We start from the raw sequence: 16,516 nt of genomic DNA on the forward strand, positions 1-16,516 counted from the left end.
TTTTCCAACTTTCATTATTTTAATTCACTTTTTGTACATTGTTATGGGAGCGGCCATCTTGCCTGTGCTGTTCTTAACAGCATTTAGTCACATGCTTTACAGCAAGACTCATGGACATACATGACAATAGACAGACTGTCTCCTTGAGATGAATGTGAAACATTACTGAGCACGCTCTGTGACCTGTGAAGAGGTCATTCCACAGGGAGCTGCTATTATCTTTTCTATCTTCTGGTGTCACATGACGCTGTAATGCTGTACAGATCACTTTACTGCAGCCTCCTCTTATCACCACACACACAACCGGAAGTCTCAGCTTAGTTTTAGCCCCACTGGTGAAAATGAAAACTGCAAGACATCAGCATAATTTATAATATAGATAGAAAAATGGAAAATCAGAAAAAAGTCACCAAAAATTCTTAAAGAAAGGTTTAACAAAAAAATATTATTTAAACAATAAATCATTTTCTGAGTCCTCCTTAGGATATGTAGTTTATCTGTATCAGGTTGCTGTATGATGCCTTGTATCACCCACAGTGTAGAAGAATTGGAGCTGAGCTGCAGTAACCCAGCATGACCACTACACTGAGTATGGAGCTGTCTTGTCCAGCTCTGTATCTCTTTCTCACTGATTTGATATTGATTACCAGGTCATCATTAAATCCTTTTAAGTGGTTACTGATAATCTCCCTAATGCTCCAGGTTTGTCCCTGAGGCCCGAGAGAGAAGCTGAACACAATGAGCTGATGGTATGCAGCTTCCTGTCCTGCACTAGAGATCAGTACCAGGCAGGAGGTGGAAAGCACCAGACAAATGTGATTTCACAGCTACAGGATTTTCCAGAATCACTCATTAAAATCTATCTTTTATTAATATGCATTAAAAGTATTGTATATAAAAGAGAAAAACTCTACAAAAAGGCACGTCCCAACAAATGGAGATGGTCGGGTCACGGAGATATCGGCGCCCGAAGCCCGGCACGCGCGCTCCTCAGATGAGTCCAACACTCATAGAGAATGACAGGAGAGTCCAGCGCTCTGTCATTCTCTATAAGCGTTGGACTCATCTGAGGAGCGTGCACGCCGGGCTTCGGGCGCCGATATCTCCGTGACCCAGCGGGATTAGGTGAGTATAGGGTGCCTAACGGGGTCGGGAGCCTGTCACCCCGGCACGGGGGGTGACAGGTTCCCTTTAAGGATTTTCTCATGCCATGTTCTTGACCTATCAAAGCTGCTTTCTCTCTCAACCTATCTCTATCCTCTCATTTCTGCACACATACACCTTTCCACCACTCACAGGGGCTTTCACTTGGTAGGAGGAAGTGTACCTTCAGTCTTACTCACATTCTCGTGGGAGGAGAACGCACAGAGCAGACGTCCCTGCTGTAGTCAGCCCAGGGCTTGGCTCTGCCAGTAACCCTGTCTGGGACAGTCCAGTTGTGTTAGCGAGTCTGAGACACACATGTATGAAGCAGCCAGAGACACTCCTGGGGAGATTTATCAAAGGGTGTAAAATTTAGATGTGTGCAGACTGCCCACAGCAGCCAATCACAGCTCAGCTTCCAGCTCTGGTGAAAGAAAGGAGGAGCTGTGATTGGTTGCTGTGGCAAGTTTAAATTTTACACCCTTTGATAAATCTCCCCCTCAGTTTCTTTAGTCTATCTACAGTAGCCACTGTGCAGTGCTAAACACTACACAAGGAGGACAAGTCAGGGCTAAACTCAGCCCGAGAACCACTCTACAAAGTGCAGGGCAGTAGCCTACAACACAGAGGAGCCGGCCGCCCTCGGACACTTAGCTTCACCCAGGTAACCACAGCTGGGGCTTGTGTCACCCTAGTAGTACCAGTACCTCGACACTGTAGGGCATAAGTTGTTCAGACAATACAGTCTAAACACGGGTACAAGTATCTCACACTCTCAAGTCTGCTGTACCCCATATAGTAATAATGCCCCCTGCTGTGCCTCCATATAGTAAAAAGGTCTCTCCCTGCGCCCCTTTATAGTAATAATGTTCCTGCTGTGTCCCCCATAGTAAAAATGCCCCCACTGCTGTGGCCTCATATAGTAATATAGAGCCTACTGTGCCCACCATAGTAATAAAGTTCAGCCCTCTGCCTGAAATAAACCTGCCCCCTACACACACACACACACACACACACACTACCCCACCTGACCCCCTACACACACTACCCCACCTGACCCCCTACACATACTATCCCACCTGACTCCCCCTACACACACTACACCCACCCCTACACACACTATCCCACCTGACAACCCCCCGCCTACACACACTACACCCACCTGACTCCCCCCTACACACACACACTACCCCCACCTGACCCCCCTACACACACTACACACACCTGACTCCCCCATACACACACTACACCCAACTGACTCCCCCCTACACACACTACACCCAACTGACTCCCCCCTAAACACACACTACCCCACCTGACACACACACACACACTCTACCCCATCTGGCCTCCATCCCCACACACACATACACATTACCCCACCTGGCCACCATACCCACAAATACACGGCCACCCGGACACACAATAGTCCAAGTGGGTCAATTGCCACTCAGGACTACTGTGACAAGAGCCAAGGGACCCATCACAACCCGGCAGGTCACCGACCATTAGGGAACAGTACAGCCATAACATAGCACTGGCGTCACAACTGGCGTCACCAGTCGAGTAGTAGAGTACCACACAAGGAGCGGGACAAACCAAACAGACCAGTCAAAATCAAATATATCTCATCAGACGTGAGATATATTTGATTTTGACTGGACTGTTTGGTTTGTCCCGCTCCTTGTATCTGTATTTGGGCCATTTTGCTGGACAAGTGGAGGCTCAGCACTCTAGTATTTTTGTGGAGTTTTTCTCTTTTATAAACAATACTTTAATGCACATTAATAAAAGTCAGATTTTAATACGTGAGGCTATGTTCACACTATGTAAGAGACCGGCCGTTCTCTGCAAAGATCATCCCGGCCGGTACTGCAGTATCGGCCGAATGATCTTTATGGCCATAGTGTTCTGATGTGTAGTGTTATGGCCGGAGCCGCTCGCTTCATTGTGTGAACTGACAGGGTTTCCTACGGCCGCAATTCACTGAATTGCGGCCGCAGAAAACTGACATGTCAGTTCTTTGCGGCGCCGCACGGGATCCCAGCCGGAGCGTATTCGATGTGTATACGCTCCGACTGGAATCCCATAGAACAATAGGTATTGTTTCACAACGTGCAAAGTACGGCAACAACGGCCGTACTTTTACGTAGTGTGAACATAGCCTGATTCTGAATAACTATAAATATTTTTTCACGTGTTCCGACAAAAAAATTTTGCGCATTTTTAAGAGCTACACGGTTGTCTCTTTTATGAGGTGTATTAAAATGAACCCTTAGACCACCATGGTTATTACCATGAAGACCTTTATCAACTCCTATAAAATGAAGACATTAGGTTTAGTGCCCCTTTAAGAAGCATACATACACAATATATTTAGTACATAAGAAATGCAATTATCGGGGTTGTTTTGGTAACAGTAACACAATAGCTCTCATCCCCGGGAAGAAATGTGTTACTTAATAGATGTCACCGAGACCAAATTGCAAACCCACTCTCCCAATGCAGCTACCAATATAAATGTAATTTAATCCTGAGACGCCGAACACCTGGAACCAACAAATATAATATCAGACCTGCAGATAATGAGAAGAACTTTACTCCTCAATGCAGCGACTCCCACAGCAAACATCATGATGAAGGAAGTGAAATGCATTACAGTAACCTAGCAGAATATACAGTACTTTAACAGTATACAAATCCTTATGACTATATCATCATATATATCATCAAAATGGACTACAGTGATAAGATCATTTTATCCTGTAACACATAGAATAATTACAGTTCTATGTATGACAATATAACTATTATAATACTGCCCCCTATATACAGGAATATAACTACTATAATACTGCTCCTATATACAGGAATATAACTACTATAATGTGTATTGGGTAGACAAAGACAGCACTCACCCGGTATCTTCAATCAGCTCACTTTATTCCATAAACCGCGGATAGCAGGGAGGGAGAGGTAGGGACGCGCACTGGTGCGCGTCCCTACCTCTCCCTCCCTGCTATCCGCGGTTTATGGGATAAAGTGAGCTGATTGAAGATACCGGGTGAGTGCTGTCTTTGTCTACCCAATACACAGTGTACTCCTGTTCTATCGTCTTGCACCCCCGGTTCTCAGCCGAACATACCGCGGTATATCCTGCATCCTCATACCCGTGGATCCATAGACACTGGATCATTGACTGGCGGTGCGGGTCAGCTGTACCTTCTCCTTGCATAACTACTATAATACTGCTCCTATATACAGGAATATAACTACTATAATCCAAACAAGGAGATAAAGAAGCTTGCACTTACCAAAAAACGCTGCGGTAATGATCCATTTTATTCAGTCTTAATAGACATGAGTGGGGAGGGGAAGTGAATGCAGGGGCGTCTGATGGCTACAGCCGTTTCACATGGTTAACCACCGCAGCGTTTTTTGGTAAGTGCAAGCTTCTTTATCTCCTTGTTTGGATTATCCCTGTACTTCTTATAGCTTTTTGCACCACTATGCTGCATTCCGTAGCCTAAGAATCCTCACCCTACATATCCTAGCTCATGGGTACATAGCACATGTTGTTGGACTTTGGTGCAAACTCAGAACTTCTTCTCCAGTTGTAAAACTACTATAATACTGCTCCTATATGCAGGAATATAACTACTATAATACTGCTCCTATATACTAGAATATAACTACTATAATACTGCCCCATATGTACAAGAATATAACTACTATGATACTGCCCCTATATACAAGAATATAACTACTATAATACTGCTCCTCCTATATACAGGAATATAACTACTATAATACTGCTCCTATATACAGGAATATAACTACTATAATACTGCTCCTATATACAAGAATATAACTACTTTAATACTGCTCCTATATACAAGAATATGACTACTATAATACTGCCCCTATATACAAGAATATAACTACTATAATACTGCCTCCTATATACAGGAATATAACTACTATAATACTGCTCCTATATACAGGAATATAACTACTATAATACTGCTCCTATATACAAGAATATAACTACTATAATACTGCTCCTATATACAAGACTATAACTACTATAATACTGCCCCCTATATACAGGAATATAACTACTATAATACTGCTCCTATATACAAGAATATAACTACTATAATACTGCTCCTATATACAAGAATATAACTACTATAATACTGCTCCCTATATACAGGAATATAACTCCTATAATACTGCCTCCTATGTAAAAGAATATAAGCACATTAATTCTGTGAGTCTTTATAGTTGTCTGTGTTGCTCCTTGTTCAGTATTACGTCTCACCCCGGGATATATTTGTCGGGTTATTAGTTTATCTATTATTTGCGCTCATTACCTCTCGCCGGTATATCTCTTGCATACAGATGAGTGTATTCCTGTAATGCATATTACATTAGGTGGGGGGCAGTGCTGGGGGATAGGAGGTGTATTTCTCTATGTGTTGTGAGGGATGAGATAATCATGGCCTCCTCCTCGCTTGTCTTCTGGGTGCTGTTTTTGTTCTATTCCGCAGGATCCCTGCTCTTTTTTTCTCTCCTGTGACAATTTCATCGTGCTGGGAGCCGCTCCTTCCCGGCTGTGATCATTTATCCTAAGCCTGTTATCATCAGTCTCACAAATCCCGCTTAATGACGCCAACCAGAAGTATGCATATGTATATCAGACCTCACCGTGAAATGTGCCCAAATATCTACCAAAGGAAACACATTGGTTCCTCTGTTTCTCCTCGCTGCATCTCTTATTTGGTTTAACATAAATGAGCATACGGTGACTTCTAGATGTTTTCAGCTCTTCTTGTATCTGGAGTCCTGTCTTACTGTTTGTATACCATGTGGCACCAGAATAACAGTACTATATAACCCCTTACTATTACTGCCATCCTACTAAAACTATACTATACTATAATACTAATACATAATACTATTAGTACCATATCAAGCCCCCATGATAATGCTGCAATCCAGTTCCAAAATAATTGTACCGTATAAAGGCCATATAAATATACTTTAATAAAGGCCACATACTACCATTCGAAGCTAATATGCAACTACTGACATATGGTGGTAAAATGATACTATTATATACAGCATACATAATAATACTGCCATAATAAGACACAATTGCCATAATAATACAATTATAAACCCATTATAATAATACGGCCATATACTGCCACGATTTAACTACCATATAAAGCTCAGAGAATAATTCTCCCATATAGTGCCAAAATAATACCAGCATGTGAAGTTCCCACAATAGTACTGCCATATAGTGCCAAAATAATACCAGCATGTGAAGTCCCCACATTAGTATTGCCATATAGTGCCAAAATAATACCACCATGTGAAGTCCCCACATTAGTATTGCCATATAGGGCCAAAATAATACCAGCATGTGAAGTCCCCACTATAGTACTGCCATATAGGGCCAAAATAATACCAGCATGTGAATCCCCACAATAGTACTGCCATATAGTGCCACAATAATACCACCATGTGAAGTCCCCACATTATTACTGCCATATAGTGCCAAAATAATACCTGCATGTGAAGTCTCCACATTAGTATTGCCATATAGGGCCAAAATAATACCAGCATGTGAAGTCCCCACTATAGTACTGCCATATAGTGCCAAAATAATATCAGCATGTGAATTCCCCACAAAAGTACTGCCATATAGTGCCACAATAATACCACCATGTGAATTCCCCACAATAGTACTGCCATATAGTGCCAAAATAATACCACCATGTGAAGTCCCCACATTAGTATTGCCATATAGGGCCAAAATAATACCAGCATGTGAAGTCCCCACTATAGTACTGCCATATAGTGCCAAAATAATACCAGCATGTGAATTCCCCAAAATAGTACTGCCATATAGTGCCACAATAATACCACCATGTGAAGTCCCCACATTATTACTGCCATATAGTGTCACAATAATACCACCATGTGTAGTCCCCACATTAGTACTGCCATATAGTGCAACAATAATACCAGCATGTAAAGTTCCCACAATATTACTGCCATATAGTGCCAAAATAACACCACCATGTGAATTCCCCACATTATTACTGCCATATAGTGCCAGAATAATACCAGCATGTGAAGTTCCCACAATAGTACTGTCATATAGTGCCAAAATAATAGTACAATATAAAGTCCACACAATAATTCCATATGGTACCAAGATTATGCTACCATACAAAGCCCACATAATAATCCTACCAGTTTGAAAATTATACTACCATATGAAACTTGCAGAGTGATACTTCAATATCGTTTCCAAATAATACTATTATATAGTACTCCCTTATTGTGCCAAGATAGTATTATTTTATGGGCTTCATATTATAATATTAACATATAGTACCAAATGAATAGTATCACATAAAGCCTACATAAAAATACTGCCAATATAATACCACATAAAGATTATACTACCATATAAATCCGAATACCGCCATATTATACAATATACCACCATATAAAGCCTATGGGGGAGATTTATCAAACATGGTGTAAAGTGAAACTGTCTCAGTTGCCCCTAGCAACCAATCAGATTCCACCTTTCATTTCTCACAGACTCTTTGGAAAATGAAAGATGGAATCTGATTGGTTGCTAGGGGCGACTGAGCCAGTTTCACTTTACACCATGTTTGATAAATCTCCCTCTATATATCCTACTGATTTAATCTTCAGAAAGGCCGAACTTCCTCTGCTCCCCTGTTGCTACCCCTCGACCACTGAGGAAAAGGAGTTTCTAACAACCAGAGAGAGAGAGAGAGAAGAATGGACTCGAGGACTTCCCGTATGTTTACTAGATAGCGGTATAATGTGACTGCCGCGCTCTGTCTGTAATCCGCCATTACAGGGTTTAGTTTTGCATAATCCAGGCACAATTCAATTTTCCCCTTTGGATAGAACTGGTTTTGCTGTGGAGATTACTTACATCCATTTGCATGACTAATATCGGAGGGGAATTATACTAACAATACAACTCAGTGGATTTTATAAGATCAGAGTTGTGTAGGGATCGTGCTTGCTCTGGGGTTTCTATGGTAATATCAACAGTGCCTTAATGTAAGGACTTCCTGTCAGATGACCCTCAATCATAGGAAGGGGTGGAGGTCACATGACAGGAAGTCCGTGTACAGAGCTGCCGGACTATTGTGGACCACTATACCCCAACTAGTCATCGGGGTGTCTTCTCTTCGGAAACTAGTCATGGTCTCGGGGCACATCCTCCCTGTGTCACAGAGGCACAGAGGTCTTCAGAACGCCTCTGACTATGGTAACGATTGGCACCCCACAATTGCGTCCTGGTACTGATTGGATCCCTCAAAGGTGCGGCATCTGTCATTTCACTCTACATGCCACAATCGCTATTGATCCTCGCATTTAGAAGGTTAAAGTGTCACTGTCGTTTTTTTTTCTTTTTGTTGCAGGAATCAATAGTCCAGGCGATTTTAAGAGAGTTTGTTATTGAGTTTATTAGGCAAATATGCCATTATCTGTATTCAAAAAGCCTTTTCCCAGGTCCCCCCCTTCCTCCTCTCTCTCATCCACTGCTCATTATCAGGAAATTGTGTCTTGTTGCATCAGACATGCCCCTGTTTGTTCTATGTAGAGGGGAGGGGAAAGGGGGAGATTAGTTGCAGCAGAGAGCAGAGAACAAAGGGTTACACAGCAGGACCTGTGTGAAAGCCTTTATTCAGAGGTCAGAGAGGTCAGTGCTGACTTAAGAGGAGATAGCCCAGTGATGCAGCTGTAAATTAACTGTTTGTTGTCCTGTTTTGGTGCTTCATCTCCCCCCACCCCTCCCCTATCCATAGAGAACAATGAAGACAGGGGGGGGGGGGGGGAGAGCTTCAAACTGCTTTCTCACAATAAAAATGCATTTTTGGCTAATAAACCCAATTACAACATTTCCTAAAATCGCCTGCACTATTGATTTCTGCAAAAAAAAAAAAAAAAAAAAGACAGGTACACTGTAAAGCTTAAAAAATTTCCAGCACCAGATAAAGTGGGCTCAGCTAATACACATTTATCGCCCAATAAAAAATGTATGGGCACCTTTACAGTATGGTTGGGTTGGCATGGCCATCTACTATATATGGGAGCCTCCCGACTCTCTACAAACTGATGATGTTGGGGGGCAGTGGTATTTCAACATGCCCAAACTTCATGTTACTAGGAGAGATAAGCAGCTGCCACAGGTTTCTGGAAGAGCTCACCCCCCTCTCGCTCTTCATTGAGAACACATCCTTGCTCAGGCCCCATGTGCATGTGTATACATTGTATTGTCAATGCTACATACTCCAGCTTTTCTTATAAGGGTTTTCCTGTGTTATGTGATCATATAGACAATTGCTGTCTACTAAGGACCCTCTTTATTAGTCCACTAATATTAGCAGACTCACTATCCTCCTGATGAGAATGACAGCCATGTAATACCCCATGTGCCCTGTAGTGGCCACTGCAGAGCAAACAAGTAACCACTTAAAGCTCCCCATTGATTGGGCGATCACAGGATCATATCTTGGTTGTCCAACTAGGATAAATATCTACAACTTTACTATATACTTCAGTCTCTAACCAATTGTAAGATCCAGATGGACTGGGTGGGGTTTTAAAAAATGGGGCACATTGTGAAGTGAAGGTAAAGGGAGTATGCCTTATCCCTATGATATGAAGTTATTGCAAACCCACAACCCTTTGTATATCCTGACAGCTGGGAGTTGTAGTTACCCTGTAGGTCCTGACACCTGGGAGTTGTAGTTATCTTGCAGGCCCTGACACATGGAAGTTGTAGTTATCCTGTAGGTCTTGAAAGCTGGGAGTTGTAGTATCCCTATGTCCTGACAGCTGGGAGTTGTAGTTATCCTGTAGGTCCTGACAGCTGGGAGTTGAAGTTATTCTGTAAGTCCTGACATCTGGGAGTTTTAGTTACCCTGTAGGTCCTGACAGCTGGGAGTTGTAGTTATCCTGTAGGTCTTGAAAGCTGGGAGTTGTAGTATCCCTATGTCCTGAAAGCTGGGAGTTGTAGTTACCCTGTAGGTCCTGACAGCTGGGAGTTGTAGTTATCCTGTAGGTCCTGACAGCTGGGAGTTGTAGTTATCCTGTAGGTCCTGACAGCTGGGAGTTGTAGTTATTCCGTAGGTCCTGACAGCTGAGAGTTGTAGTTACCCTGTAGGTCCTCACAGCTGGGAGTTGTAGTTACCCAGTAGGTCCTAACAGCGGGGAGTTGTAGTCATCCTATAGGTCCTGACAGCTGGGAGTTGTAGTCTCACAACAGCTGAGGAGCCACAGACTGGAGACGAGTACTGGAGATCGGCTTAGACTATGACATACTTAACCCCGAGCGGATCCCGGCTCAGCCATACGGATGTATTTTGCATGAAAATACTGGTTAATGATGGCGCGGCGAGTCCTCCATTCATCCGTCCGGCGACAATTCAGTTCTCTTATTTCGGCAATACTTCTGCATTATGTGATATGCTAATACTCAGATATTAACATTACAAATGCCTTAAATAAAAGATGGATTCCACTTCAGATGCCTGATGAATCATGCTGGGATTATACAGAACTTTTTAATAAGATGAATAGAACTGGTAAAAATGGACTGCATATTTAAAGGGGAATACGGACAAGGAGAGAAAGGAGCGGCTGCACCTCACACCTATGGCTGACACTAATGCCTCTCGGCTACATTTAAAAACCAACGCCAGGATGTTGGCATATAATTTGATCAAACCATATTGCCCCATGTACCACGTGCAGGTCCCCTGGTTCACATGGGTCCCTACACTAACTCACCACTGTGTCAGTCAGCGACCGCTAACCCCGCAAAGTGAGCACAAACAGGGAAGGTAGGCCATAGAACGGCCCTGCAACCCCAATGTCACAGGACCAATCACCAAGGGCCCCCCCCCCCCAAAACCCAGCAGGCACCACCGGCGGAGAAGGATGCCGCCAAGTGACACAAGTGTGAACACAGTCTTGTCACTCACTATTGCTCCTGCAGGTAGAATGGGAAAGATGGGAGGTACTAGGCATGTGTGCACAGGTGCCTCCTGCTGATTCCGGTCACATGGGTCTTCCAGGAGGAGTGCAAAGAGAGAAACGTAAAATACGGACAAGGAGAGAAAGGAGCACTGCACCTCACACCTATGGCTGACACTAATGCCTCTCGGCTACATATAAAAACCAACGCCAGGATGTTGACATATAATTTGATCAAACCATATTGCCCCATGTATCACGTGCAGGTCCCCTGGTTCACATGAGTCCCTACACTAACTCACCACTGTGTCAGTCAGTGACCCCTAACCCCGCAAAGCGCATTGGTGTCAGCCATAGGTGTGAGGTGCAGAGCTCCTTTCTCTCCTTGTCCGTATATTTAAAAGGGAAGTTCACTTGTACTACTTAAAGGGATTGTGCGTGGAGCAGAAGATGATTCACACTGCTTGCGTTTCCATGTCTTGAAGTATACCTTCCAAGATGGGAGGAAACGGGCATATATCCCCATCATGCAGATGGGCGAAGCCACACCCACATCTGATGTCCAGTAGCTGCATGATATCACCCCTGCTACCCACCCCCTACCAACTGGGTAGATTTCCACACAAGCTCTTAAAGGGTATGTTAACATGTAAGAGAAAAGGGACAACTAAGACTCAGATTAAACCATGGATAGCTTTTACATGTCACACTTTGAAGGTCAGATACAGATTCTGGCAGCTCAGAATACAATGGACTTTTGTTTAAAGAGATAACATTCCAGCAGGGAGGTTGATATGCAGAGTTCACATACGCTTTAGCAGAGATATATATATTTAGAGTCCTGATAAGACTTGACAATCTTTGGAAGTACTGCAGACGCTTTGAATACACCTGAAGATACACTGGTAACTAGTCAAGAAGTACTTTAGTTGCACTGCCAGGTTTAGTTAGGATGATGACGGGTTATTCGAATTCGGGGCCTATTTAGGTGCAGAGGCTCAGCTGGGGCTGTTAGCGACAAGTCCTGAATCCACAGGAAAGAACATCCGCTGATACTATTACGTGGGAACAGAGATAATAGGGAGTTCAGGTCCACCTAGTAGAAGAGCCAGTTGTCCGGGAGACCTTCAAGGGACATGCTAGCAAGTTGCAGTAGAGACTTGACCTTTGCACTTAGCTAAACTACTGACTCAGAGTTTGGTACCTCAGTTATTTGTAGACTCCTTCAGAGGTAACAGAAGTAGAGAAGACAGCGTAAAAGGTTAGTCCCATCCTCACCACAGCTCCACGCGGTGATCTAGCTGGATACGGCTAAGATCTAGTGGACAGTAGAAAACACAGAAGTCCCACACAAGGCTCTTGGCGGCAGGTCAGGGACTGTAGGTACATGGTCAGCAGGCTCTGGGAAGATACTCTCTCAGATAAGCTGTGAGCAGACTGAACAGCAGACTAGAACTGAATCCATTAGTCCCACCCCACTATATATATAGGCCTAACAGGAGGGGATCTGATTGGAAGAATAATCCTCTGTGATAGGGTAGAGCTCCTAATGTAACTAGTTCATGGATTGGTTAGCAAAATATCACAAGACAGTGGCAGGAAATACACAATTAAAAATAGAGACATTAACCATTATACACCTTTGGCTATCAGCCGTGCAATGGAATAGTGACATCTAGTGGTGGTAGTTGCACACTACAGACTACAGTCTGAAAAGTTTAACACACAAATGGTACCAACCTATAACTGTTTAGAAAAGACAGTGGACCCCTCTCTGGGACACTGCAATAAGACTGACCAGTCAGCTGACCATATCCCTGAGTGCTGAGGATCAGCCAATCACTGCCAAACTTGTTATGCCCCGCCCCCACCTGCTCAACACAAGCTGCAGGGAAGGCAGGAGGGGTAAGAAGATGCACAGGAAGGGGCAGTGAATGCGGGTGAGATGGAGGGTACATGGGCCAACTACAGAGGGGGGTATACAGTATGGGGACTACCTGCAGAGGGGGGAGGTATACAGTATGGGGAAGAACTACAGACGAGGTAGGGTAGTATAAGGTATGGGGACTATCTGCAGGAAAGTATAGAGTATAGGGGATCAACTACAGAGAGGAGAGGGAGGTATACAGTATGGGGGAGTTACTGCAGGGGGGGTGTATACAGTATAGGGGAACAACTACAGAGGGGAGAGGGAGGTATACAGTATGAAGGAGTTACTGCAGGGGGGTGTATACAGTATAGGGGAACAACTACAGAGGGGAGAGGGAGGTATACAGTATGGGGGAGTTACTGCAGAGGGGGGTGTATACAGTATGAGGGAACAACTACAGAGGGGGCATACAGTATGGGGGGTTACTGCAGAGGGGTGTGTATACAGGAACAACTACAGATGGGGGAGATATACAGTATAGAGGCCTAACTACAAGGAAACTTACAGTCTAGGAGCCTAACAACATTGGAACCTACAGTATGACGGCTGACTACTGTACATAGTGGGGTTACAGTGTAGGAGCATGCTGTGTTTCTCTGAAAATGAGACCCACCCCGAAAATAAGCCCTATTTTCAGAAAAAAAATTTTTTCCGTAGAAACACAATAGCAATTGCATGGGGTCTATATGTCGTCCGTGTGGGGGTCTGATCAGTAGGGAACTATGGTAACAGCTTAGTGCACCAGTTGCGCCCGCACAGTTCCTTTAAGAAGCAGACTATTATTAGGGAAACTGTGATTGATTCCTCCAATTTACAAGAAGACAAACACGTCGGTGAAACAAGGAAACGGCGGAGAGCGCTGAGCCTTAAGTGACTCACAATGAAACAAAGTTTTTACTAAGAAAAGGAAAATTGATGCTCTTGGCGGGATAAAATGATTGAAAAGAGAAATCCACAAGAATCTGCGGGAAACAAAGAAAAATAAGTCCCTTTGTATGGAGCAGGTCAGTCCCGGCTGATGGCTGGCACTGCCAGGGCTGGAGCCGGCATCACGGGAACATTATACATTCAACAAAGAAGAAAACAAGAAAGAAGCAGAATGTAGATGTGTGACGAGGAGCGAGAGAATCTCATTACTGTTTCCGAGCAGAGGAAGATGGATTAATAAGGGTCAGGATCCCCCACATCATCCCAAAATGAGAAACTGCCCCGGAGAATTGTTACGTCTCTTTATACTTATATTATAAGGAGATTAGCTACATCTAGAGGAACGGACCAAGATGCCAAAACTACTCACACGCTGCAGTCCCTGGAGTTCTGCTGCCTCAGTCACCATGATTTCCTGTGGGGAAGAGAGCCTGCCCCTGGTGTCCCCAATGCTGAAAGGTTTAGAGTCCCAATCCATGGAAACCAATGGTTCACTGCTCCCGATCCCAGGTTCCCTTTTGTTCAGTAGTTCAGTGTCCTATTCCCTGGTTTCCAGCAGTTCAGTGCCCTATTCCCTGGTGTCCAGCAGTTCAGTGCCCTATTCCCTGGTGTCCAGCAGTTCAGTGCCCTATTCCCTGGTGTCTAGTAGTTCAGTGCCCTATTCCCTGGTGTCCAGCAGTTCAGTGCCCTATTCCCTGGTTTCCAGCAGTTCAGTGCCCTATTCCCTGGTTTCCAGCAGTTCAGTGCCCTATTCCCTGGTGTCCAGCAGTTCAGTGCCCTATTCCCCTGTGTCCAGCAGTTCAGTGCCCTATTCCTTGGTGTCCAGTAGTACAGTGTCCTATTCCCTGGTGTCCAGCAGTTCAGTGCCCTATTCCCTGGTGTCCAGTAGTTCAGTGCCCTATTCCCTGGTGTCCAGTAGTTCAGTGCCCTATTCCCTGGTGTCCAGCAGTTCAGTGCCCTATTCCCTGGTGTCCAGTAGTACAGTGTTCCAGTCCCTGGTGTCCAGCAGTTCAGTGCCCTATTCCCTGGTGTCCAGCAGTTCAGTGCCCTATTCCCTGGTGTCCAGCAGTTCAGTGCCCTATTCCCTGGTGTCCAGTAGTTCAGTGCCCTATTTCCTGGTGTCCAGTAGTTCAGTGCCCTATTTCCTGGTGTCCAGCAGTTCAGTGCCCTATTCCCTGGTGTCCAGTAGTTCAGTGCCCTATTCCCTGGTGTCCAGTAGTTCAGTGCCCTATTTCCTGGTGTCCAGTAGTTCAGTGCCCTATTCCCTGGTGTCCAGTAGTTCAGTGCCCTATTTCCTGGTGTCCAGTAGTTCAGTGCCCTATTCCCTGGTGTCCAGCAGTTCAGTGCCCTATTCCCTGGTTTCCAGTAGTTCAGTGCCCTATTTCCTGGTGTCCAGTAGTTCAGTGCCCTATTTCCTGGTGTCCAGTAGTTCAGTGCCCTATTCCCTGGTGTCCAGCAGTTCAGTGCCCTATTCCCTGGTGTCCAGCAGTTCAGTGCCCTATTCCCTGGTGTCCAGTAGTTCAGTGCCCTATTCCCTGGTGTCCAGCAGTTCAGTGCCCTATTTCCTGGTGTCCAGTAGTTCAGTGCCCTATTTCCTGGTGTCCAGTAGTTCAGTGCCCTATTCCTTGGTGTCCAGTAGTTCAGTGCCCTATTCCCTGGTGTCCAGCAGTTCAGTGCCCTATTCCCTGGTGTCCAGTAGTTCAGTGCCCTATTCCTTGGTGTCCAGTAGTACAGTGTCCCAGTCCCTGGTTCTAGTTGTGCAGTCCACCTGAAGCTACAATGTGATAGAAATAACATAAAGACAAGTACTAGCCATAGCCCCCAAGTCACTAAGGTGGTGTCCTATTTCCTAGAGCATTGCTGATTCATAACCATCTCAACTTGGTGTTTCCACCTTCCAACCCCCTTATTGGTTATGACATACTGTACCCCGGGTCACACTATACAACCCCTGCAATCTACATAAAATATAGGGAACAGCGAGACAAAAAAAGAGATGAACAAAAACTGATACAATCTAGGGATGGTCCGAACCCTCCGAGGTTCGGGTTCGTATGAACCCGAACGCTCGGCATCAGATTCCCGCTGTCTGCCCGCTCCGTGGAGCGGGTGGATACAGCAGGAGGACCGCCAGGAAAACTGGGATACAGCCTATGGCTATGGCTGTATCCCAGTTTTCCAGGCGGTCCTCCCGCTGGATCCGCCCGCTGCACGGAGCGGCCAGACAGCAGGAATCATTACCGAGAGTTCGGGTTCGTACGAACCTGAACCGAACTCGGTTCGGACCATCCCTAATACAATCTACAAAACACAGCAAAGAAAACATCTCACAATCTTCTGTGCTAAAGCCAACTCCGTCAGACAATGGAGGAACACATCTGCTCCTCACAAGAAATATACAGGCTCCAGCCAAGTCTCTGAGAACTCATTTTCAAAAACACAATGGGATCCAGATTATGGAGTTAT

At 44.7% G+C, this 16,516-nt stretch overlaps 2 protein-coding genes across 3 annotated transcripts in view; one reads left to right on the forward strand and one right to left on the reverse strand.

Annotated features, from left to right (window-relative positions):
• The window catches only part of ILDR2 (immunoglobulin like domain containing receptor 2), a 275,290-nt gene that overhangs the window by 224,292 nt on the left and 34,482 nt on the right, over positions 1-16,516 (reverse strand). The window lies entirely within an intron of this gene.
• LOC138767435 (uncharacterized) lies at positions 14,458-15,822 on the forward strand. Its single transcript, XM_069944937.1, has one exon. The coding sequence runs from the start codon at positions 14,458-14,460 to the stop codon at positions 15,820-15,822; it is 1,365 nt and encodes a 454-aa protein (XP_069801038.1).

This window comes from Dendropsophus ebraccatus, chromosome 11 (genome assembly GCF_027789765.1).
Source record: "Dendropsophus ebraccatus isolate aDenEbr1 chromosome 11, aDenEbr1.pat, whole genome shotgun sequence".
NCBI lineage: Eukaryota > Metazoa > Chordata > Amphibia > Anura > Hylidae > Dendropsophus > Dendropsophus ebraccatus.